This window comes from Camelus bactrianus, chromosome 23 (assembly GCF_048773025.1).
Source record: "Camelus bactrianus isolate YW-2024 breed Bactrian camel chromosome 23, ASM4877302v1, whole genome shotgun sequence".
Classification (NCBI taxonomy): domain Eukaryota; kingdom Metazoa; phylum Chordata; class Mammalia; order Artiodactyla; family Camelidae; genus Camelus; species Camelus bactrianus.
The window spans coordinates 13237559-13263825 of record NC_133561.1 but is presented as its reverse complement, the minus strand read 5'-3'; the positions used below and the strand labels follow the sequence as shown (position 1 = coordinate 13263825).

General features: G+C 42.5%; 2 protein-coding genes across 2 annotated transcripts in view; one reads left to right on the top strand and one right to left on the bottom strand.

Moving 5' to 3' along the window:
- RAB3GAP2 (RAB3 GTPase activating non-catalytic protein subunit 2) overlaps nucleotides 1-22596 on the top strand; it is a 75665-nt gene extending 53069 nt beyond the window's left edge. Inside the window, exons 22-35 of the mRNA XM_010974000.3 lie at nucleotides 1503-1608; nucleotides 2445-2605; nucleotides 3632-3860; nucleotides 5940-6116; nucleotides 6214-6320; nucleotides 8690-8756; nucleotides 10499-10569; nucleotides 12768-12803; nucleotides 14106-14180; nucleotides 14482-14700; nucleotides 17901-17990; nucleotides 18181-18402; nucleotides 19270-19428; nucleotides 19640-22596. Of these exons, the coding sequence (XP_010972302.1) occupies nucleotides 1503-1608; nucleotides 2445-2605; nucleotides 3632-3860; nucleotides 5940-6116; nucleotides 6214-6320; nucleotides 8690-8756; nucleotides 10499-10569; nucleotides 12768-12803; nucleotides 14106-14180; nucleotides 14482-14700; nucleotides 17901-17990; nucleotides 18181-18402; nucleotides 19270-19428; nucleotides 19640-19795 (1875 nt within the window). The 3' untranslated portion in view covers nucleotides 19796-22596. The remainder of the gene's footprint in view (nucleotides 1-1502; nucleotides 1609-2444; nucleotides 2606-3631; nucleotides 3861-5939; nucleotides 6117-6213; nucleotides 6321-8689; nucleotides 8757-10498; nucleotides 10570-12767; nucleotides 12804-14105; nucleotides 14181-14481; nucleotides 14701-17900; nucleotides 17991-18180; nucleotides 18403-19269; nucleotides 19429-19639) is intronic.
- A 242-nt stretch (nucleotides 22597-22838) lies between these two features.
- Nucleotides 22839-26267, bottom strand: part of IARS2 (isoleucyl-tRNA synthetase 2, mitochondrial) — a 42868-nt gene continuing 39439 nt past the window's right edge. Inside the window, exons 22-23 of the mRNA XM_074351636.1 lie at nucleotides 24565-24709; nucleotides 22839-23347 (exon numbers count right to left, since the gene is read on the bottom strand). Of these exons, the coding sequence (XP_074207737.1) occupies nucleotides 23205-23347; nucleotides 24565-24709 (288 nt within the window). The 3' untranslated portion in view covers nucleotides 22839-23204. The remainder of the gene's footprint in view (nucleotides 23348-24564; nucleotides 24710-26267) is intronic.

Sequence of the window (26267 nt, the reverse complement as noted above, 5' to 3'; positions counted from 1 at the left end):
GATAGGAAATAACCTTGATAAATGAATACAGTCAGTTGCTGCTTTATGGATGACACAGGATGTTAGGTAGCAAGTAGAATGTATAATATGACCCCATTCTTGTAAAACAGTGACCCCCTCCACTCCGTCCCCCCTTCATATACTCTCTGTATGTCTGTACTTAGAAAAGCAGTTAGTGGCTTGGCACATAGTAAGCTCTGCATAGCCATTAGCATTTATTGTTGTTAACATTGTCATTGTCTTAGGCATACGAGGGCAAATGTGAAAGGACACACTCGGTTGTGAAAATATAAAAAGGTTCTTGTAAAGGATGAAGTAGAAAGGAGGCTGATAAAGGGAGAGATGTGAAAGGGTTAAAGAAAGGGAGACAAGTTAAACCAAATAAGGGAGAAATAGAACACTTTAAACGGTGTATGTTTTTATATTTGTAAAATTACATATGTATATAAATTTATATGTACACGTATGCATTTTTAAAGAGAGGAAAGAAAATGTGTGTTACAGTCAGGCAGCTCTGCGTTCAGACTGTAGTTCTAACTTATTAACTGTGTGGTGCTGCGTAAGTTACTTTTCCTTTTCATCATTTGTAAAATCTGGGTATCGTCTTTGCACAAGAGGTGGTTAGGATCGAATGGGATGATACCCCTGCCGGGTACCCACATCTCCCGACCTTAGGTCAACCTCCTAAGTTGATATCCTTCCCACACTTCTCCAACTTCCTAATTGTCTTAATTGTTGGAAATTATTTGTACTAATGCATTTAAACTGATGTTTGACCTTTATTTTAGAGCTTTTTTTTTTTTTTAACATAAAGGCACTGCAGAATTATAAGCAGTCAAGGCCTTTCATCCACACCAGTACTTACAGATGGGACACCATGCCTTTAAATTTTTCCTTATCCCAAAGTAATCTGAGTACAAATTTTATGAATTTACTTAAATGTTTTAAATTTAACTTCAATATGCTGGTTCTTAAAAGTCTCTTCTGTCAATTTAAGTGGTTTTTTTTGTTTAAAATCCGTTACTCATGACCTGTCAGTGATTGGGAGTTTGATAGTTTTACATACTCATTTGCTGCTGCCTAGTCCCCCGTGTCTTCATATGGCCATGGCCAGGGCTAGATTCACAGCTCCAGACCCTCCAGTTGTAACCTCCAGTCCTAACCCAGTGGCTCTGTGCCAGTCCACTGTGACCCATGCTGTCACGGTAGTGTCCTTTCTGATGATCATTCACAGGGGCTCGAACTGAAGGGGGGAGTACTTGACCTAAAGAAGCGGTGGAGATAGATGAGTTTAGATCCCCGGCAGATGATGGAGAATCTCTAAAGTAGACAAGATGCTCTGTTCTGCCCCTCACGTTACCTTATGTAACAAGCAAGCATTTTATCTCCCAGCCCGCGGGACTGAATCACTCATGTATACACGTCCGCTCTCTAGAAAAGTGCAAAATTATGTTTACGTTAAATATATTTTTAGACTGAGAAAGATTTAAATTTGATTTCAGTCTCTGCTCCTGAGTGTTTGGCTTTCTAAGGAAAAAGATATTTTGGACAAACCGCAGTCTGTCTGCTGTCTCCACACAATGCTGTACCTCCTGAGCAAGATGAAAGGTACGTGCCGGGGCCGCTGTGGTCCGGCCTTCTCAGGTCTCAGGCTCCGGCTCCTGGAAACAAAGTTCAGTGTCGAAATTCCACAAAGAGGGGAGGGAGGGTACTTAGCAAAAGTAGACTAGAGGGTATGTAACAGTTCACTAGAGAGATCCTTTTATGTATTCATAGATAGCTCTGAGTGCATTCAAAGTGTGCTTTATGAAAATTAAATTTATATTTTTGGAGGGGAGGAGGGTATAGCTCAAGTGGTAGAGCACATGCTTAGCATGCATGAGGTCCTGGATTCAATCCCCAGTACCTCCCCTAAAAATAAACTTAATTACCACCTCCTTAATTACCACCTTTGTTTAATTATAAACAAATAATTAAAATAATACAGTAATAAATAAATAAATTAAATATTTTTAGATTTTTGTATTTTTGCATCATCATCAAAAATGATAGGAACACTACGTGTTTCTCAACTTAGGTGAATCAAATCTACTCTAGTGGAGGCAATATTTTTCTTACTCTTTTGGCATGATAAGAATAATAATCTGTTATGTTAAAGTATTCAATAGTAGTTTTCAGCAACAATGAAGATATTCCAAACAGAGATTTATAGTTGATTCAGAAGCAAGATGACTAATAGCATAAATAAATGGAATGTAAGTGTTCTAAATAAAATAAATTGTAGATTTATTTTCCGAGTCATTTAGAAATAGAGAAATGCATCAATAGGGAATCTAGTTTTAATCTAGTTTTAACATTATGTTTAACGTCAAAGGTTGGACCGAAAAAAAAAAAAAATCGCCAAGCTCAGAGTTTCTTGTTCAACCTTCCCCTTTTGCCTGCAGTGGCCATCGAAGAGACCTGGGACTCCCAGTCCGTGTCCCCATGGTGGCAGCAGATGCGCACGGCCTGTATCCAGTCTGAGAACAACGGGGCTGCTCTGTTGTCCGCGCACGTGGGGCACTCTGTGGCCGCACAGATATCCAACAACTTGACCGAGAAGAAGGTGAGGGGGCAGCTCTCCATTACCTTCTGGACCGCGTTGTCTTCTTTGTTGTGCAACATCTAGGATTTGAAATGTGTGTCCAGCAGGTTCCTACCTGTCTCTTTTGGGATGAGGGGTGCTGTCCTTAATTTGTTTATTCAGATGACATGCATCCTTGAACTTGGTCTCCGCGTGGCGTAAGGGGAAAGCACTAAAGTTGGACAGCAGAGGTCTGCCCTCTGCCGACAGCTGGTGATTCGTGGAGAGACCCTTTAAAAGGCGGGTCCTGGTTCAGTTTCCTCACCCAGAAGGATCAGGGTTAGACGGCATTATTTCGCAGGTTTCTTCCTGCTCGGAAGTTCTACAGTTGCGTTTATACCCCCATTTTAGAAACAAAGGTGGTTTTGCAGGTAGTTTGAATGACTCAAATGAAAGTTTCCTTTTGCTTTTGCTTTGTAATTTTTTTTCATCACTTGTTGAAGACTAAAATTTATTTTAAAAAAAGAAAAAGACTAACACCCCTTATATCTCATGGTAGATCAAATAATTTTTTTCTAGGGCAATGTTGCATGAAATTGGATGAAACACCTAAATAGGTCTGTGGAGATTCACTCAACACTGTCAGTCTCAGTGGTTTGTGGGCTAAATTTAATATGACTGGCTTACAATGTTTATAATAACGAACAGAGAAATTTAAGACATCCTTTTTCCACTGGCAAGTACTTTCTGAAGAACTGTCAGTATCCTGAAGAAAAGGTGGTGGCCCTGGCTGGGGTGGCCCTGGAAACTTTGCAGTGTCCGACGATGCAACTGGGGGCCTCACTGCAGGTCTCTTCGTGCACGTCCGAGCTCCGTCATCCTTGCCCCCCAGTCTCCTGTCTGCCCCGACCCTCGTGTTCCAGCCAAGCTGAAGTGTTTGTGCAGCAGCATCTCTGAGTTGCTTTGTGACGTACCCCGCCTGTCTGCCAGCTTTCAGGTTGAAAGCTCGCTCACGCTCATGTTGATCCAGAACCTTGGCCAGAGACTCACCTGTGCACCTTCTGTCAGTTTTCCCAGACAGTTCCGGGTGCTGATTCGGAGGCCCTCACTGATTCCTGGGAGGCCCTTTCTCTTGACACCGAGTACTGGAAGCTCCTGCTCAAACAGCTGGAGGATTGTCTCGTGCTTCAGACTCTGCTGCACAGCAGAGCGAACGCCCGGGCCGCCAAAGTCTCGTCGCTGCAGGCCGAGCCGCTCCCGAAGCTCTCTGTTAAGAAGCTCTTAGAAGGAGGAAAAGGTAGCCTGCAGTTTATCTGAGCATCCATAGCCATTTATCTGCCTGTTTGTGGTAGGGGCTTTTGTTTGCTTTGTCTTTTATAGAAATGACTGAAGGAATAAGGAAAGAGAAATACACTCAGATTTTAAAAATAAATAATTCATACTTGTTCCCCATAAATAACCACATACTTCTCAGCTGATCGTCCCCAAGACTGAGCCTGTCAGTTCCCTGCTCAGGAAGCACCAGCTGCTTCACCCGCCTTCCAAACTAAACCGCGGTTCCCGGGGGGGGGGGGTCCAAGGGCCTCTCCCTTCTCCTCCTTGCTGTCTGTGTGAGGCCGGGTCTTCCTCACACACTTCAGCCAAAACTCCGCGTCCCGGTGGCTGGGCCGCCGAGGCTGACCGGGGAAGTGCGTCCTGGCTGGACGCGGAGGAGGCTGCACGCGTGCGGGGCCGCTCTTCCCGCTGAGTGTCTTGTTTTGCTTCGGCAGATACCTTCTCAGAAAATACTAACGTGATGGGTTTATTATTTTTATTTTAAAATGAATTAGGACAAATATTTGTAACATTTCCTCAATTTCAGTTTCTAATACCATAATCATCGATAAATACAACCTAAACTCTAAGCTAAAGCTCTCTGGGGCTCTCAGTAACCTTACTGGTTTAAGGAGACCCAGACTGAGGCTGCTGGGACCAAGTGTAAACTCTTAAGCTTTCTCCCTGAGAACTTTCAACTTTGAATCCAACTCAGCTTTCCATTCCTTGCTTGCTTTTTGCTGGATTTTAGTGCAAATGAGACATCTGGGATTCCCTGTTTCTGGGTCTGGGCGGCCGAGAGCTGCTCCCATTCATGGATTCTAGAATCCTAGTCATCTTCCAAGGCCCACCTCGAATGCTGCCTCCTCCAAGAACCCTCTCATGATCCACTGACTGCAAGTCTTCCCTTCTTCCTCCTCATTTCCACAGAACTTTGTACCTCTTTTCCACTGCGTGACTTTCTGCTGCCCTGGAGTCACTGGGTTCCTGTGCTTACGTCTTGCAGGACCAGAGCATCTTACACTTTGAATTTGCCTCAGCGTGCTCCCTCTTCTTCCCAGCAGCTCTGTCACGCATTTGATACTGGAATGACTGTGTTTCTGGGTTTGTAATACCCAGGGATTTCTAGGTTTTTTTTTAGTTGACTCGTTTTCTCTTTATAAGACTTGAGAGTATTTTTAAATTGTAAACACCCTGCAGGCCATGCCGCCACCTGGTGAAAAGGTAGGAACACCACTTCAGCATTAATCTGGGCAACAGAGTCAGGGGCTTGATCCTGAAATGGAAGTTACCAAGTGATTTAGAAACCCAGCATAAGAAATCAGATCACCCAGCACACTGCTCTCATTTATTTCCGCTGATAATTATGACTTTACTGAGATGCATTCTTTTCTGTGGAAAGGTTTATGTTTGAATCAAAATAGGAGAAAAGACTGAGAGAAAAATTTTTATTAAATGACGTTAAGATTGCGTTTGTTTAGGTAGTAGATGGCACTCTTCATCATGAATGTTTTTTACAGTTTGTAATTTTTTGGACTGTATTGATGACTGAAACATGATGTAGCATCATGCTGTTAATTAACTATGGTTAAATTTTGCCCCAAAATATTCCATATAGGCAAGTTGGTGGACTATTAATAGTAGTATTTTGCCCTAAGAAGCCAAGACAAGTAATCATGCTAATTGGTCTGTTTTCACTTATACTTGAATGAGTGTGTTTTAAAGATGTACTCATGCCTTCATCTACGTCTGGTAGAGTGCATTCTGAGTTTGTGGGCATAGAATGTGTGTGGTATTATATAGACATATCTGCATATGCATTAGTACTGACCTGATACTTTATGAGAGTGTGAAGATGCCCTTGGGTATCCAGCATCCCACTTGTCCTCACACGGTGCATGGTTGGTGGTGACACTGCTGTCATGGCTTCGAGGGTCACTTTTAGGCTTAAAGCAGTATGACACTTAGATCCCGTCGTATGGAAATTCACATCCCGTGCTGTGCGGGCGCCTTTTGGCAAACGCTGCCAATGTTCATTTTCCTTCTTGTCTCCAAACTGTAGGTGGCATTGCAGACAGTGTAGCCAAGTGGATATTTAAACAGGGCTTCAGCCCTGAAGTACTTAAACTGGCTGCTAATAAAGAAAGAGACGCCGAAAACCCAGATGAACCCAAAGACGGTAGTCCCAGAGGTTTATTTGAGGTGGCAGAGGTGGAGATGGACTTGGGAGCCATACCAGGTAACAGAGACCCCAGGAAGGCAACAGCCAGCCGAGTGACGATGGGGCCGAGCTTCCCTTCGGGGAAAATAATTTCTCACTCTCCCCTGACTTTCAGACCTGTTGCAGTTGGCCTACAAGCAGTTTCCTTGTAGCCTCGAGCTCGATGTGCTGCACGCGCATTGCTGCTGGGAGTACGTGGTTCAGTGGAATAAAGACCCAGAGGTAAGGCTCTGTGTTTGGTGCTCACGCTGCGCTTCTGCGGGGTTTGTCGTTAGTCATGGACACGCTCTGCTTTCTCCCCTGTGCAATGTCGCCACGCTCGGAGCCGCACAGGCCTTTTCCCCAGTTCTGGCTCCTCCTCCCCAGGATAAACCCACGGCGTGTAGGCGTCATCCCCACTTGGAGAGGAGAGAATGGGAGTCAAGGGCATTGCCCAAGGTACCGGCCACACTGCTAGTCAGTAGTAGGGCTGGGGTTCAAGCCTTGGTTTCTCTGTATCTAAAGCCAGTGTGTTTTGCCCTACTCCTTCTTAAGTTGTGATGCGTGTATTTTTTATTTCCTTTGGAATTTCTGCATGAGATAGCACCTACCCTGTAGAAAATTCTCTATTGTAGTCATCATAGTAAAAGCCAGAGTAAAGTTCCCGATGTCTGCTTGGGCATCGTTTTCTGCGCCTGGCGGCCACCCTCCCCCACAAACATTCACAGTCTAGAAGCAGCACAGGGAAGAGGCCCCGAACCCGGAGGCAGGAGACCTGCTCTCGATGACTGCTGACAGGTGTCTGTGTTTGGCCACTCACTCTCAGAACCTGTTTTTTCCTGCTTCTACCCTTTTTTAATGATGGTGCCAGTCCTTCCGCATCAACACCAGGATAAAATGAGACGTGAAACCATGTGACATCTGTTTCTTTTTGCTGGTACAGTTCTTCGTGTAGGCCTCCTACTCAGTGGTCTAGAAATTAACCTTCTCAAATCCGAATTCTTTCCTGTATCGTCCTTATATCAGGCTGTGCTCTTGAAGAAAAACCTCACTGGTGAATTAATTCACACTAGTATATGAATGGTAAAGATATTTCCCTTCCTCCAAAAAAAAGTTGTCTTTAATAGGTAATCAGTTACATATTAAAGGGAGGCATTTAAAAAGTAAATGTTTTAAATAAAGCCATGTTCTTTGATCAATTAAACTTTGACCAAAAAAAGATTTTAAGGCCGGGGACCCTCTCGATGACCCTTGAATCACCCTCTTCAGCTGACCACCCTAAAGCCCGAGTGGTGGTCGGATTTAGGCTCCCCACTTAAATGGGATGTTTTTCCTCCTTGAGGAAAGAATGTTGGGACTAGAACAAAGACACCATAATTTCTAAAATCTGAATAAATGAGATTCAGGATTTAGAGTCCAGATGCAAGTCTAACAAAGTGATATTTACCCCCCCCCCCCCAAAAAAAAGCTTCGTTTTACAGCCTTCTTTTCTAAACCAGAGGCAGTCTGCATAGTAGACATGGATGGAGCAGAGTTCTAGCCCCATCGCTACCGGCTGTGTGACCTCTCGGAACATTTCTGAACCCTTTTGTTCTCCGTTTTTTCTCCTTCAGTAAAGGAGGAACAAACAGTGATGTCTCCAACGGCTGTAGCAACATACAGGGAAAACGCACACAGTGTGCCTGACGTCATGATGAGCGTTGACACTATCTGTCATTAGAATTGTTTACTTTTAAAATAAGTGACCATTTTCCTTATTTGTTTTCTTCCTGTTAAAATATTTGTCTCCTTGCTGCATCCAGCAGCCCCTCCCCAATTTCTACCATTTTACATTCACAGCCTTATTAAGCTGAAAACAACTGCAACTCTCTTTGGGGAATTTCTGACACACGTTAGCAAAGGTGATGTGCTTAATCTTTGTACAGGCCACACATTTATTTAGCAAATATCTGGATAATTCCATCCGTTTTACATACTATTTTTTGAGTTTTAATATGTAAACTACCTTGATTAGAAAGAGTTGAATTTCCACCTTCCTCTCTGATAGTTCCTATTTCCCTTCACTGCTTTAATATTTTCTCCTTGGCACTTGTCACTAACATTCTGTATAATTTACTTACCATATTTATTATCCAGCTCCCTCACTAGAACGTAACCTCAGTGATGGCAAGGGTTTGGGTCTGTTTTCTTCATTAGAGTGACTCTGGTGCCTCACACAGCCTGGTGCATAGTAGTTGCTCAATAAATATTTATTGAGGGATGAACGATTGAATGAATGATACTTACAGAGAACCAAACCTATTGTTTTCACATCTGTGTGAAATTCAAGTCTTCATTGGAGAGAAAGAACACTGCTCTGATGTACAAACCACAGTAAATTTTGAATCTGGATGCCCTAGGAATTAATCATTATATAGATAATGTAAATTTAAGAGAGATCATTGACATTACCTTATGAAAAATTAATTCCTACCTAATAATTCCATGTTTTTATAACATTCTTTGGTAGCTTTATATAGAAATTTATGTAAGAAGTCTCCATTTGTATTTGAAACACCTGTTAAATGATACTCTTCTCTTTTTTTCTCTCCTTTTTGCTCCCTCGATGTAAGGAAGCACGTTTTTTTGTTCAGTCAATAGAACACTTGAAGCACATTCTTAATGCACATATTCAGAATGGTAAGTAAACGGACGTTAAAAACAAAACTGTTTCATTCAGAAGAGCCAGGTCTCCTTAAATTCACAGCCTGTTAGATTTTTATTTGATGGTGCTGCCACTACACATTAGTGTGTATCACTAAGTGCAAAGTACTGGCTGTTGTTAACTGCTTGGAAAAATGCCGTCCAGAAAGGAGAAGGGGGCTGGTGGTAATTACCACCTTGTCTTCCCTCCCATCAGTTTCCCAAGCTGACAACTGTTCCTCAGTCTAAATACGGAGAATATTATGCACGAGTTACTGACTCCCTCTTTAGTTCACAGATGGATAAGGAAAGAGGGACAGGCTGCCTAGGACCGGAATTCCTGATGAAAAAGTTAGGGAGGCAAAGCCCACTAACACTACACCCTAGAAACTACCTTGTGCTTCTTTTAATAAACATGAATATTCTCCACTGACTGTTCCGCCGTACCATGGGGACTGCTGACGTCTCCTTGAAAAAAATGTTACAAATTGTAGAGAAATTATAAACAGGTTGTTGGTTCCATTTACTAGATGGAGGAGTGTCCCTGTAAGAATTAGTCGGGGAGGTCAGTACGAGGCTAGTCAGATGCTGGGACAGTAAGTTAGTAAGATACCAAGTGGTGAGAGTAGGTTTGGGGCCAGGTCAGGGGAGGTATCACCTTTATGTCTATGTGATAAATTCTAGAGAAGCTACTTCTTTCCTCTCCTGTAACACCTCCTTGCAAGTGGAAGTCAAATTGCAGAAACTCTACAATGTCTCATTTTACATTAAGAGAACTTGAAGTTTATTTTATGTATTCATCTCTTAGGTCTTACTTTCTTCCGGGGGTGGGGCGGGGTGGGGAAAGATTTAAAGTGTCTTGTTTGGAAAAATACGGTCTCTAGAGTATTCTCCTTACTGATAAAATTAAGTTACCTACCGACATCAGGCTAGTATTTCTTCAAGTTGGATACTTTACCCAGTTTGTACATTGAGTAAGCGTCCTGGCTTCCTCACAGACTCTGCAGGACCTCACTCCGAGGTGCAGAAGCAGCTGTGTGGGTCATAGTAACAGCATGTGAAATGTCATGTTTACACTGCCTGATTGACAGCTGCTGTTGGAGAAATTCTAATCAATGCCACAGTTCATTGTATGTGGATGTATAAAGCCCAGATTTTTTTTGTCTGGCTGTTTACAAATATTTTTTGCATTTTGTTTTGCTTTTTCATACTTCTTTATATATCACTGTGGTGGTGATATTTCAGAAAAATCCACTGGGGTTGTTTCCAGTGTTCGGCAGTCGTGCACAAAGCAGAACACTGAGGTGGACACTGCCAGCCACGCTCCAAGCGGTTTTACCCATTTATTATCCTGCCAGCAGTGTCAGAGCATTCCTTTGTTCCACACCCTTGTCCACACTTGGTGTTGTCGTGAACAACAAAAATTAGCCTTTCTGTTGGTTGTGTAATGATATCTGTGTGTCATTTTTAAACATTTACATTTCTCTCATAACCGGTGATATGATCTTTTTTTATGCTTATGGGCCATTTGGATATAGTCTCATGCAGCCCAGATCTGATTTTTAGTAAAGACAGATTTTTAAATAATCTTATAAATGTTAAAAATATATAAGAAATAATGTCTAAATAAATAGCCCAGATAGTTTCAGAAGCTTAGGGAAGACAGAGATTGGTCACGTATGATGAAAGAGAGAACATGTGCGCACCCAGCTCCCTGCTTTGCTCTGCTCGCTCTGCAGGCATCGCGCTGATGATGTGGAACACGTTCTTGGTGAAAAGGTTTTCTGCTGCTACATACTTGATGGATAAGGTAAGGTAACTTTAGATTTCCTGTACTGATTTCTTGTTTATTTGGTTTTCTTAATAATTGGCTGATATAAGAAAGGTTATTTACACAGGGCCTTGTTAGACTCTTTTTTGACTTGATACTACATTTCACTCATGCTCAGTAATTCCCAGTGCTGGCATCGTGAGGACTTCATCTTTGAAAGAGAGTGATATCCTGTGAAAGCCCCTTCCACCAAGTGATTAGGACCAGTGGTTGATTGAAGCAAGGATTTGCACTTTAATTAAAACATATAATGCACAATTATTCACCCATCTTTGGATGTAGGGCCAAGATATTTTCTCTAAATGGGGTCGAATGCAATTTTACTTTGGTTTTCCTAAATAAACCTCACCCATAGTGCATTGCCTATGGTTTCTAGATCCTGTTTCTTTAAAGCTGTGATGCAATCTGAGTGTAAAATCTTCAGATTTTTATAACTTATCCCCTAATCTTTCTAATTGTTTCTGTTATATTTACTCCAGTAGTCCTAGGAGTTAGCTGCTATCCTCCATAAATTTTCTAAAGCATTCAACATAGTATTCATATAAAGAACTTGCTTTTTTTTCTCATTCATATTTCATCAGTTGTTTAATTAAATTACATAATTACAGTGTGTACAAACAGCATAAGTAGATTTGGAAACACACATAACAGGGGAGTATATAACTCAGCTGATGGGAGCAGAAGCTGCCGGCCTCTCAGAGAGAAGCCTCTGGGCTTCGAGCCAAGCGGCAGGGCCCTAGTCAGTGTGTGCTGTGGGCCAGTTGAGGGTGTGGGTCACTCTGGCAGCAGTCAAGTGGATGTCAGGAGAATGACCACCATAAGGACAACATGTTCTTTTGAAATGAACAGTGACAGACATTCCTCAACCCTGGACAGAATACAGCTCAGACCTACTTTAGGCCATAGCTCCTCTAGAAAATGCTTTGACATCATTGGTAACAGGTTTTTCTAGTTAAATCTAACTATTCTTTCCTGGGATATTAGTCAGCCATGAAAAAGAATGAAATAATGCCATTTGCAGCAACATGGATGGACCTAGAGGTGATCATACTAAGTGAAATAAGTCAGAGAAAGACAAATATCATATGATATCACATATGTGGAATCTAAAAAAAGGACATAAATGAATTTATTTACAAAACAAAGAGTCACAGACATAGAGAACAAATTTATGGTTACCAAAGGGGAAAGGGTTGGGGGTAAATTAGGAGTTTGGGATTAGCAGATACACACTACTAAATATAAAATAGATAAACAACAAGTTCCCACCATAAAGCACAGGGAACTGCATTCAATAGCTTGTAATAACCTATAATGAAAAAGGATATGAAGAGGAATATATTTATGTGTAACTAAATCCCTGTGCTGTACACTAGAAACTAACACAACGTTGTACATTAACTATTCTTCAATTTTTTTAAAAAAACTGTAAAAAAAAAAAAAAAAAGACGATTCTGGCAACAGGATGAAGTATGTTGAAAATGGGGAGGGCTGAGCCTGGTGTTTGAAGGCCATCGCAGTAATCTCAGTGACAGGTGGCGAGGCAAAGAGATCTTTGTCCTGCAGTCCCTTCTTCCACTGTCGCTGTTTCCTGTGAGTTGTCTTATCAGTAATGTTCCTGAGGGGCAGAACTTTATCTCCCATTTACTACCCTGTGGAAAGTATACAGTAGGATCTTACTGATTACTTACTAAATGAGGACATCAGCTGATTTTCTGAGCCAGGAATGTAACTTCTGTCTGCTTCAGAGTGTTCTTCTTTCTGACCATTTAAAATTACTGTGTATCTTTATCACCAAGCAGAAGTCTTAGCTACTCTTAATTCATAGCCTTGAGTTTGGCTGTAGGTTTTAAGGCAACATAGTTATTTGAGGTTACAAAGCGGGAACCAGATTTTTGGAGTCTGTCTTATTTAATAGTTCAAAAATAAGTATTTTTGAAAAGGATTATTTGTGAGCCCAGTGCAATGTTTTTCATAATATATTTTCAAGTTCCACCACAGAATTAATTGCTTTGTGTTATGAGTAGAACCAGCATTTAATTGATGAAATTAATACTATATTTTTAGTTGCATTTATATTTTTTAACATTTGGTAACTTTTTACTTTCTGTACCATAGTAATGCCTTTTGATTTAAATTATTAAATAAATACAGCATTTTGTGTCCTTTTATCTTAGGTTGGAAAATCACCAAAGGATAGGTTATGCCGAAGGGTAAGTGACTCTCCCTTAACTAGATGTACAGTTGTTAATCTTGCACTTTCTGTGGTCCCTTATTAACTGTGGGGGTGAACTTTGCCTTTTACCATTTTGATGACATATCAGGAGATAAAAATGGAAAGAGAATACTGTATTAGTAAGGAAACTGGTTATGGACTATGACCAGTTTTAATTTACCTTTCCAGATGGTCAGATAGTATGTTTAAGCTAAGTTTGACAGGATGTCTTCAGCTTTGGACTGTGGACAGGAGGATAACATGTGGCCACTGCTGTGTATTTTTGCTGTATTTTTCAAATTAGTAATTTATAATGGAAACTCCAACGTCAAGTTGAAGTAGGTTGATACGAGTAGTGGATTTGATCTTCCTTTACATAAAAACTGTTGTACAAATGGTCTCAAATAATGTTCCAGTCCATGGATTCCGGGCAGTGATGAACAGTGCTGGCTTTTGCTCAAAGCTTTGAAATATTCTTATTACGAATATCTCAAGAAATACCGGGACACAGGCATCCAGCCATCATTGTAGTCCCTTGGTCCTGAAAACTCTCCGTTCCGTTGTTGAAGCATCCATCTGTGTGCTCTTTAGAGTGGCTCTGTGAATACAGTTCGTGTACATGTGCACACACACACACACACACACACACACACACTCTCTCTCTCTCTCTCTCTCTCTCTCTCTGAATTACTTAAGGATGGATTACTTAGGGATGTGAAGAATTCATTGGTTGTCGGTTTAAAAAAGATGGCATGTGAGTGGAGAGGCCCCATCAGGGAGTCAACGGGAAGGAGCCGTTGCCCACAGTATCAGTCTGTCATTTAGGTCACGGGCTTGGGGGTCCTAGGTTTGTTTAGAGGGTTCAGTTCAGCCCCTAAAATATGCTCTGAAACCAGACCAGGCTGTTTTCTTAGAACTTTTCAGGTCAACTTCTCACGTGTGAATCCTACCGAGTACAGTGGTTATTTGGTGAGCAAATGCCTCAGCAGGCTGGGCAGTGAGTGGGAGAGCCGCCCCCGCCATCTATCATTGACTGATGACACCAGCTCTTTGCGATACAGAAAGACACTCATTTTTTTTTTAAAGTTGATGGTTCAGCCATCTTTTTTAAAGCCTAATTTTAAAATTAGTTGAATCCAAAGACAGGAGTTAAAATGTGCCAGTGCCTTCACTTTAAATTCCTGCCTGTCTATTCAAATGTAGAAAGTCAGTTGAATAGGTGTGTTGTATTGTTTTTCATTTTTCTGATAAAACTAGCAGTTTTGCAGCTGAAGTTAATTATGTTCCTTTTTAAAAACAGGATGTGGGGATGAGTGATACAGCAATGACATCTTTCCTTGGCTCCTGCTGGGATCTTCTTCAGACTTTATTGGAGGTAAAAGAGATGTTTTCAGTCTGAACTGTCTCTAAGATATCAAATATTTTGAAAACCATTGGACTCAAGAGAGGACTATGAAAAGAGGTTATTTTGATTAATTCAATTCTAAGTTTTGACTGAAGCCTAACAAAAGTGGTGTTTCTTATTAGAATTTGATTTTATGTTTTCTTAATTGTAATTTGGGGGGCGGGGAGAAATACGGATTTGTACTTGGCTGCTAGTAATAAGCTCATTAAGATATTTACAAGCTATTACTTCTCCAGTTCTGAACCCAGTTCTCCATTCTCAAAACACTCAGGCAGATGTCAGCAGGGATGAAATGCAAGTGCCCATCTTGGACACAGAGGATGCCTGGCTGGCTGTCGAAGGACCAGTCTCGATAGTGGAGCTGGCCCTTGAGCAGAAGCACATCCACTACCCGCTGGTGGAGCACCATTCCGTCCTGTGCGCCGTCTTGTACGCGGTTATGAGGTTCTCTCTGAAGGCCGTGAAGCCGCTCTCCCTTTTTGATAGTAAGGTAATCCTCAGAGGATTTTGGAGCCTCTTGGAGCTGAGGGTTTGCAGGACTGTCTCCCTGAGGAGGAGTTGTCTGGTCCTTTGTGACTTGTGGAGGATTGTTCGTTGTGGGGGGTCTCTGCTCCCTCCTCCCCCTCAGGCTTGCTGCTGTCCTGAGTTACCTTAAATCTGCTGCCAAAGCTCTGCCCTCCCAGCTGTCTGCCCTTCTCATTCTTCTTGGAAAGACTCGATTCCTCCCTCTTGTGTATCCCCAGGCCTGACCTATCCTGAGTTTGAGGCATGTATTTCTACTGAATGTCTCTCTCTGAATGTGCTGTGGGACTTCAGATACCTGGTACCTAAAACATCTCTATACCCTCACCCCTGCCCTACCCTTGACCTAAACTTGCCGCTCCCCTCCGAGTTCCCCAGCTGGGTCCGTTGGTGAGTGTTGTCACCGTCTGTACGCTGGCATGAACTAGAAACCTCCAAGACTCCTGGCCCAGTTCCCATCTTCAGTCCCACCTTTGCTGTAAACTCATTCTTAGAAATTCTTCCTTAAACCCTACCGGCCCATTCCTCTCCATCGCTGGAACCTGAGCCCAGGCCTCCTCATCTTCCCTAGGCCGTCACAGCAGCCTCTTCTCTCCACCCGGCCTGGCTGCCGGAGCTTTCCTCCCCTTGGACTTAATCGTAGTCGTCCCAAGCCAATACGTAAAACACAGCCTAACCTGTGTTCCCCACCCTGGCGTCTGTCAGTAAATGATCATCACTCTCGCCTGTGAGACTTGCACACCTGAGGCACTGCTGGACACCTGCTGGCTTCCCTTGGGTTCCTGGGCCTGGGAGAGAGGCAGGTGCTCCCTGCAGGAAGACCCTCCCTGAAGGGGAGAGCCGGGCACCGCCGAGAGCGCTCGGCTCCTCCCAAATGCACCATCCATCTGGGGGAGCAGGAGACTTGGAATCTATTATTTCCTGCCGCGTGGAAACATGGAGCCCGAGGAAGGTGGCTTCCCCACCAGAACTAACCTTCCCTGCCTTCCCGACCACTCCCTACCCTGTGCTCTGGCCACTGTGAACTCCCCTCACTCCTCAGAGAAGTTGGACATTTTTATCGTTTCTTGTCTTGTTTGCATTGTTCCATTTTCACAGGCCGCTATTTTGTATGGCCAGATCCTGTTCATTATTTCCTTATCTCTTCAGCATCACTTTCCCTTCAAAGTTTTGTCCACCTTCCCTGAACTCACCACCTCTGCCGTCTTCCCGTGTCTGTGTCGTGCTGGGCATGTAACAGGGGCCTAGTGAATGTTTAGTGCATTTATCATTATGGAGATGTTACAGGAACGTTACATGACAGAGGTCTGCGGAGGGGATGGCAGTGAGCTGAGTTTGGGAAACCGCTGCAAGTCAGGAGCTGGTGAGGATGTGGACGGGGGAGAAGTAATAAAAATCATGACGGAGCTGGAGGAATCAGCAGCCTGGTGACAGCCTGGGTGGAGCGCTGCCGGGGAGGGGACTGGGATTAAATTCAGTTCCAAGTTTGGGAGAGTGGGCAGGCCGTTTACAGGGAAGCCCGTTTAGAATGATTTTGGATGTGGTAAGTTTGAGAGTAAATATAAGCAGAAATAGTATGTTTTAAAAAATTTATTCCTCGTAAGTACTTAAAAAGGTTTTTTTTTTTTTTTGAAGAACAACCAAAATAAAGCTCAGAACTCTCCTCAAAAAGGGACTCAAAACCAGAACATGTCCAGATTTGACAAGCACGGTGGTGATGTCAGTCTCGACCCGCATCACCCTGGGTGACCCGAGACAGCTGTGTGACTCATGCAAACAGAGAGGCCATGTGCTATGCTGGTGACACAGTCCCACCTCTGCCATCTACTAGCCAGAATGATTTCCTTTCTCCTGGCTGTTTTCTCACTCAGAACGTGATGATTCTCAGGCCTCCCTCATGGTCATTGTGAGGGTTAAGTGACGCGGTCAACAGGAAGTGCTAGGCCGTGTCTGGAGTGTAGTAAATAGTAAGTGTGCACACACACCCCCAGCGCGTGGGCCCTCGTGTACAGCAGGCCCCGGCATCTGAGACCGCCGGGTGGGAAGCACGGTGACAGACTGGGTGAGCGCGTGGGAAACTTTCAGACAGTGATGAACAAATGCAGTGGCTGTCCTAGGAAGTCTGGTGCTTCTCATCCCTGAAGGATGTCGCTTGACCCTACTTGGCATTCACACCAGAGGACCTGCAACCATTGATGACTAGGTCTAGAAAGTATTAGGCGATATGTGGCATGACTTGTTTGCAGCTGAAAAAACAGCAACCCAGGATGGTGGGGTCACTTGTCCAAGGGAACCTGGTGGGAAGGGGTGGGCCAGGGACTAGAGCCAGTGGGGCCAGTGCTCTTTGCTCTGTATTGCACCTCCTCTCAAGGAACTTCTGAAGTCCTATCTTCTGATAGTCTGTCTTGGCTCTTCAGACACACATCTGTCCTCTTAAACAGGTGTTCGTTTTTTTTTAACAGTTCAACAAGTATTTTTAAAGGATTCAGAGTACACACTATGTACTTGTTATCTCTTATTGCATAACAAATTATCCCCAAAGTTAGTGGCTGAACACAGCAAATGCTGTATCATTTTTGTGAGTCAGGAATCTGTATTCCCTTTCAAAGTGGTTCTGGCTCAAGGTCTCTTGTGAGTCTGCAGTCAGGGTGTCAGCCAGTCTCCCGGGGCTCAACCCAGGTGGGGTTGGGGGACCCACTTCAGGCTTACATGACTCTTGACGGGATTCAGTTCCTTGCCACACACGTGACTCAATAGGGCGGCTCACAGCCTGGCAGCTGGCTTCCCGGAAGGCAAGTAAGGGTGAATGTGAACTTTCAGGGCAGGAGCCACAGCCCCTTAGTAACCTGATCTTGAAAGTGACATGCTGTCATCCCTGCCCCTTTCTGTTTACCAGCAGTGAGTCACCGGCCCACGCTCGGGGAACAGGACTACACAAAGCAGGGACGCCAGGAGGAGGCGACTGGGGACCACCCTAAAGGCTGCCTACCACGTGCTAGATAATATTTATACAAATTAAGTGAATAAAATTCAGAAGTGTTATTATTCAGTAACAAAAAAATCAAATCATTATTCTTGATTAAATGACTTCATTTTTTAAATCTTTTTTTCCTCCCCTTAATAACAATCCATACTCATCAGTTTTCTTGGTCTCTTCTTTTTCTTTAGGGGAAAAACGCATTTTTTAAAGACCTAACTTCAATTCAGTTATTACCTAGTGGGGAAATGGATCCAAATTTTATTTCTGTACGACAACAGGTAAATTCCAGTTCCTGAGATGGCCACTTGGGAGGTTTTCTTTCTTTTTTATTTTTAATTTAATTTAATGGAAACAGTTTTCATGGAAAAGTCACTCTAATTGACAGAAAAGCCAATAAATACTTGAACTTAGTATTTTTAAATGAAGCATACTAACAGGAGGTTGCCGCATTTGTTTCCCCATTTCCAGTTCTTACTGAAAGTTGTCAGCACAGCTGTCCAGGCCCGACATGCACTCGCAAAGGACAGAGACTCCTTGGAAGAGGCTCCAGCCACTCCTTTTGAGAAGGAGCAGGACTGGCCAGTTCTGGCCGTGAATCTGGCCCATCACCTGCAAGTCAGTGAGGACGTCGTCAGAAGGCACTATGTGGTGGAACTCTACAACTATGGAGCTGACCACCTGGGAGAAGAGGTGATCATCGCCCTGTGCATGTTACTTGGGCTCGAGTTCTAAAAATTGATAATTGGAGTAAAGAGTCAGTAAAGTGTCCAGTAAAGCTTTTCGCTTTTCCTTTTGTTAGAACTTCTAGGTATAAAAGTAGAACAAGAGAAGTAAACTAATCAGACTCCTGTGTCTGGTCAGTATTCAGTGTAACCCGTGCAGTATGCCGGCCAGAGCAGCCAGGGTTCCTTCCCCAGACCTGACAGTCTCCTGGCAGGAGCAGAGCAGCACACAGAATTGTGCACTGAGCAATAAATGCTGGGAAGAAAATGAACAAGGTCGTGTGAAGAAACAACAGCTGCTACAACAGGGCAGTCAGAGGTGACATCTGAACTGAGCCCTCAAGGATAAGCAGCTGCAGCCACTGAGAAACCTGGGGGCACATCACTAGGGACAGAAGTAACAGGAAGTAAGGAGGCCCTGGGAGGGACCAGCCTGGCCAGGCCGGGACGGGTCATAGGCGGTCTCACAGCCCATGTTTACCTGAAGGGCACCCAGAGCCATTAGAGGGTTTAAGCAGTCACGTGATTTAATGTAATTCCCTGTCATTGCCCAAAGCTTGAAAATGACTCCTGTCGTTAAACTGAACTGAAAAAATTAGGCGATGGGAAAAGAAAAACCAGGTGATGAGCTGATTTTTAAAAAGTGCAGTTCTGGCTATATTCCACTCCTTTGTTTAATACTGATGAGAAATCTGGGTTTTAAATGCTGTTTGAGTTGGACTTTATTTTGGTGGTATATACGGCCACAGCTCAAATGTGCACCAGACTCTTCACCGTTCCTGCAGTAAACTAACCTGTTAGCTCTTACACTGTTGGTTCCCGCCCGTCCCCGCAGGCCATCCTCCAGGTTCAGGACAAGGAGGTCCTCGCCTCCCAGCTGCTGGTGCTGATAGGGCAGCGGCTGGCGCAGGCCGTGCTCCGCGCGCAGACCAGGGAGGGCCTGGAGCTGCTGGCCAGGCTCCCGCCCACGCTCTGCACTTGGCTGAAAGCAATGGTACGTGCGGCCCCGGTGGACACAGGGCGGGGCCGCAGGGGGGTTCCTTCTGTGCATGTTTCATAACGGGGGGAAAGTTCTAGGTTTCATTGACTTAGTTCTGAAGAAGAGCATTTTTATTGGGAAATTACTATCCTGGTAACCGCTAAGTTTAAGTAACAATTATTTAGTTGTGTCTAACCAATGCCTTATTTTTGTGTCCCATTTGCAGAACCCCCAGGATCTTCAAAACACAGAAGTGCCCATTGCGACAACAGCTAAACTAGTAAATAAAGTCATCGAGCTTTTACCAGAGAAGCACGGGCAGTACAGCTTGGCCTTGCACCTCACGGAAGCTGTGGAAGCCATCTCTCTCCCACCTTCATGACACTCGTCTCCTGCACACAGCCTAAAATCGTGTGACTATGATACGAATTAGTGCATGGTTATTTTACATAGTAAGATCTGGAGTTTTATGGAGGGAGTATGTCTTTTTTTTTCTTCTTTTGTAAAATAAATAAAAATACATAATACTTTTAAAAAGTGCAGTTCTGGCTAAATCCCATTCCTTTGTTTAATACTGATGATAAAATACAAAAGAGTCCATTATACTATTAATTCCCATGGCAGACATTTTCCTGTTTATTTCTAATTCAAGCACTTAAGTAGCTTTATTGTTCAACTTTGCTGTTTAAAAATTGGTTGTAATTTACAGATTATGTTATTATAAGATTCTATATACTTTGTACTCAAAATGTAATTAAATTTAAATGTGCTCATGGATAGTCCCCATTAGTAAAATCAGAGAAACATCCCACTCTCTTTTAATAAATGTTGGGAAAACACCTTTGTTATCATGCTTAATCCCACGCTGGACTGGCCCTGGAGTTCTGGATGCTGACAGGTTTCTTCCCCAGAGGTTATGCTGTCCCTCCGAGGAGGACGACCTTGCTCGTGGAGGAATACTGGGTTGGAGATCATCACATTCACCAGAAGGGACACTAAACAGAACCACTAACCTGTTGTACTTGCCAAAACCGAGAGTCTGAGATCCAAGCAACACAGCAAAATTAATTATAATGCAAGTTAAGCTTTGCTTTTTGCCAAAATTCAAAGTTGTATCCACATCAGGTAACTATAAAAAATGTATTATCTTGTAAAACTTATGTTTAAAAAAAAAAAAAAGGGCAAAGATGCTAAAAAATTAAGTTCAACTCTGTTTTTCTTACAAGTGTTTAGAGATGTCTGCTTCTGGGATTTGGTAATGTTATCTGTTCTGAGGAACAGTACAGAAAATGCTTGGTGATATTACAGCTTTAGCAAACCTACCTCACAGCTGGGTTGAGAGGATAAAATACGACTAATTTTGTACCCTAGTGTGCCTAGAGCAGTCTGAGTGCCGAATAATTATTTGTTGATTAAAACCAGATTAACCAAAACTCTAAAAAGTGCTTTGAGCTCTATAAATCCCTAGTATTTATTGTGGTAGATCTTCGGAACGTAGCCATACAGTGCGAGCGCTAACATCTGTCCTGGGTCACAGCTGTCATTCATAGCAACTCATGTGACGCAGGAGTTTGTTTCTTCACTTCCTTGTAAGAAGCCAACTCTAGCAACCGTATGAATGTGAGGAGTTATATCAGGAATATAAAGAAAAAGTCTGCTGTTTGAGGATATCCCAATGTAAATTCTTTCTAAAAGAGATCACATCTGAGTAAGAACTGTCTAAAACTTAGTAATTACTGTTTAATTTAAAACCCTGAAAGATAAATTTTTAAGACGTCCTGCGTATCTGGGGTGAGGGCCTGTGCGTCTGACCGAGGCGCACACCGTGTGCAGTAGGAATGCTGAAAAGGGCCTTGGGCTGGTCCAGCCTTCCTGCCTCTGCTTGGATCTCCGCTGCCCCATTCAGACACATTTATGATTTCTTGTAAACGTATCTAGTTTCATATAGTCACTTGTTATAGGGATTCTAAAAGATTAGTTCTTTCTATGACTTTTTAAATACTCTGAAAGTAGTTATGAGTTTTGGAGGCTGGTCAAGGAAACTTGGAATTACAGGCATTTGTACAGATTAAATCCTCACATTGACTCCATTATCACTTTGGGGGTAGGGGTTATTAAATAAGCATTTTAAGTAATAAAACTGGCTGAACTTACTCTAGTAGGACATATAATCAAATCTGGAGATTGTTGAGAATATTAATAAGCTGAAATGTGTTTCCTAGAACCATAAAATCATTGAGTCTCTAGTTAGATTTGTAATCCTAGAATTTACCATTCGAAGAATTTTAAAATTGAATTCTGAGTTACGTGGTTAAGAAAAGCAGTTAAATATTTTACTGTTTCATTAAGGGCTTTTAAAACAAATCTGATAGAGGGAAGGAAAATAAATTCTTGCATCCATGAAGGGCTACAAATAAAAGAATTAGACTTTATATCGAACAGATGGTGTCTGAAACAGAGGAGGCTGCGCTGACTGCAGTTACGGGTGGGAGGCCGATAACCAGGGAGCAGTGTGTTCACAGATGCACTCTCACCGCCCATACACCTTTCTTCATTAACATTAAATAGGCATTTTGTACTTTGTTAAATTTTGTTGTATAATGCAAAGGAAAACAAAGGGTTCAAATTGTTATAACCTCAACACTACAGGTTGTGTTTAGACGTAGAAGTACAAAAGACAGGATAAATGCAGATGAAGGGGAATATTGCACCAAGCTCTAAATGCTTCCTAAGAAAAATGAGATACGGAGAAGAGTTTCACCTTTGTTATAAAAATTCATCTAAGGTCAGATAAACACTGTTAGATTTAAACTGCTTTCTTTAAAAAAATGATTACAATTTAAAATCACAGAAAACCCAGATTTAGTAACACCAAGTGTACATGGAATAAGTTCACTTAGCAGTTGCTGTGGTTCATTTATAACAAATATTTTTCAAGTACTCAATAGCAACAGTGAAAGCCGTCTCTCACCCTGACAGGAATGGATTTGTTATATTTCCGCTGCATAGAATTAGCCATCCCTAGGAAGATTTTAATCCAACACTTAATTGTTTATAAAAAGGCCTATTATCTATCTACTGTAATGTATTGTAAGTAGTCAAGTTCTGTATATACTGCTATTTTCTGTGTCTGTTCATTGTTGTGAACTTATGTATATTAGTGAAATAAATTTTCAGCTTTCATGTTGTTTCCTTAACATTTATAAATACAAGTATTAAGATTTTTCCCCGACTTTAACAAGTTTGGTGATGTTTTTCTTTCTGATGCAACCAAAAAACCTAGCTGTTCTGAAAAGGCGGATGTTTGCTGTTAAGACAATGTAATTACTCTTTTCATGCCTTAAGGGGAACACACCTCTGCCATTTCTCCTCTTCAAAACCACATTTTGTAACTTGATAGTCCCAACTTCCACAATGTCAGTCAGTAATTTTCGAGGTGCCTTTATTTTCAGACATTCTAGAACGTAAATACTGAGTCAGGAAGGTTTATGAAATATGAAGCACTTTGTGCTCAGCCCCCTTTGTAGGCAAGCACCGCAATGTCCGTGTTCTGAGTAAACCCACGGTGGATCCACCTGCATCTGTACATTCTCCACATGTATATACACAGTATGTTTCATCTAGTTACAGAAGAAGCTTGTCATTCTGACTCTCACCCTCACCCTCTACCGTTTACTCTTCCACTCATTACCGGAATCCTGGACGTCTGCCCAGTGTTGTCAACAGCCCACCTGAACCGCCAGTCAGGCCCACCGCGGGTTCCCGCTCAGCCGTCAGCACACAGCGAGGAACTACTTTCCTCCCACGACCTCCGCGCACCGGGGACAGAGTGTCTCCGATGACTCAGCCGTGTACTTCCAACAACGAGGGCATTTCTCCTTGGTAGTTGGCATGACAAGTACTTTATACGAAGACTCTTCACGAATATCACCACCTGTGAAAGAAGAACACAGGAAGAGAATTTCTGACAGGCCACTGAACTTGTGCGACTTTCTGAATTGGTTTGCAGGTGCTCCTTGTTCAAAGCTTCCTCCTTCCTGCCTTGGAAAACACCGCTTCGTGTGCACACCTGTACATAGACAGCCAAGACCACAGAATCACACAGCCTGACGACTGAAGGGAGCCGGGGAATCTGAGGTCCTGAGAGCCGGGCTGGTTTCTCCCCAGAGCACGGAGTTCTGTATCTCCTCAGGCAGAGCAGACCTTCCCGCTGTTACGCCGGGTACAGCTCTGATCAATTACATTGCCTCTCCAGCTACATACACACTTGATAAGAAATTTTAAAAAGAGCCAAATTAGAGTGAAAACTGCAGTGTCCCCATTAAAACTTCTCGATTTGGACAAAAGGGAACAAACATTTCTCCATGATTCACAGACCTCAGACTGATCATATATATAGTAAGGAAAGTAAATTATTTTCTAGTCATTCCACAAAGTACTTAACTTTGTGAAAAGCAAATCAAGGCAGAATCTTTACTACATGGTCAATGCTGCCAGGCCTCAAATTTAAACTGATGCCTATAAACTAGCCTCCCATCTCCTGCTGGTACCTAAAAGCTATTATGAGAAACAGAGACAGCATCACTTTTCCCAAAATACCTGTGTTTTATTCTTTGTTAATGTTACTCTGCCTCCATTTCCATAAATGACAGTGAATTAAGTTGACAAAAACCCTCTAATCAAATAAATATCTACAAAATGCCTGTTTATAAGATACCACTGTGGGAATGAGTTCAACAAAACGTCTTCCCTGACTCCTTATTAAGAACGGCTACATAATATTTTAATTTGGGGTCTGTATAACAAGAAACTTCAGAATCATTGCTGGGGAAGGGTGGCAGGGCTGGGTAGTGCTAAGTATCAAAGGACAGGGACACAAAAGCCAAACGAAAAACAAGGCGGACTGACTTCCCATACAATGACAACTACTTATTCCCTCTTCTCCCCCTCGCCCTGTGGTCCCAAGATCACCAGGTGGGACGCTTCTGAGAGCTCGTTTAGAAACTTGGCCACTGTTGACATCGTTTCCATAGAAAATGTGGTCCACGTGTGTATCTGCCTTTAGGATACATGCAGTCCACTGGAAAGCTGCAGATGACCTGTAATTATTATTCACTTCTCCAGACACCACTGTTACTCTCACCTCCTTACCTTCTAAATTGATGAGAAATGTCCCTTTAAGCTCAACTGCACCTGCAGTTATTGCTCGTGGTTCCTGAGAGAGCAAAGTTGTCTGGGACGCCATCATTAATTCATTCAGCTGGGAGGTGCTGGACGTCTCCTCAGCTTGCAGCATCTGGAGATCAGCATTTGAAAGTTACTATCTCCATTAAATTTTTACCATAAACCAAGGTTATAAAAACAGATGCTGCAAATTCTTGTGTTTGGTGGGGAACCCTTTGGGACCATCACCTCTTGAGCTAATACTATTAATTACATCAATTCTTACCAGTATGAAAGGTTGTAACTAAAAACTTAATAGTATTTATTAAGAATATGCTCTATGCCAGGAACTTCACACTTTGCTAGATGCTGTATGTCCATCCAGTATTTCAAATCATCACAAAACATCTACAGTGCTTATTATCCCCATTTTACAAGTGAGGAAAGCTGCTCAGAGGTTAACTTGCCAGAGGTTCTCAACCAGTACGTGGTGGAGCTGCAACTCGAGCCCAGGCCCGTCAGCCTTGAAGCCCACACTTTCTCCTGTGTCATTACATGCTTCCTACATGAGGAGAGGGGTCAAGATACTGTCTAAACAAGGATCTGCTTCTGGCAATGCAGACCGACGGTGCAATCCGAATAATGCACAGAACTGTCTCAAACACACTGAATTGGGACACTTGATAAGCACTATACATTTTTGCTGTAATTCTGATCTTTAAAATCAATATGTGAGCTAACACAAAATTCTTTAAAAAAAAAAAACTTCTGAGAAAACAGGAGATTGAAAGATTAATTTGACTTTAAAAAATTCATACAATTAGTAATTAATAGATCCAGGACTCCATTCGACAGCCTAGTTAGTGTAATTCCTAAAGAAAATATGTTCACAGGTTTGAAAATCCCCAAGTATTTTTTCCAATATAAATGATCCAAACAAGCTGTATTTTTCTCAGCTTATTACTCAGAACTAATGAAGTCAAAGGAAACACACCACGTTGAGTAAAAGCCCAGTATGAGGCTGTGCAGCCCGAGCCAGGTCACCGCCCCAGGGTCCTCAGCTTCCTGGCTCGAAAAATGGAGTCACGAGCTTCCCAACTTGTGGATTTTAAAATGTGAACATCTTACTGAAATCCTATTATGTGATCAACGATCTTATGCCTACTAGCTATTTCAAGGCTCAAGTCTTAACCAACTTAATTATATTATTAAAAATTTAAATTGAACTTACCAACCAAATGAGATGGTCATTTTTTTTAGAAAACTGTATGATGCCAGTAAAACTTTAAAAAAATATACTCACTGCCAATTTTCTTCTTGAGTCTTAAAACTAGAGAAAAATCCTGAGTCAATTGTCAAGTTATAAGCCCATCTGGCCAGTCAAGCCCTAAGAATCCCAAGAAGAAAGTTCTGCTGGCCCTTTTGGAAATAAAAAATAGGATGAATGCTTTGAGATCACATGATAACTTGCAAAAGCAAATGAATTTTCTTCAGATCTCATGAGAAAAAGATGAAAATCTTTTTTTGGATTTGTTCTGAATCTGGTCCAGATGGACAAAATTCTCAGAAAACCAGACCCTTAACACAAAACTCCCAATTTCTGTGTCTTTTGAAACTACTGCCACCGAGTTACATGTCGCCTACTGTCTAAGCAGCCCTGAGGGCTTGCCTGTCAAGCAGAACTTCACTAT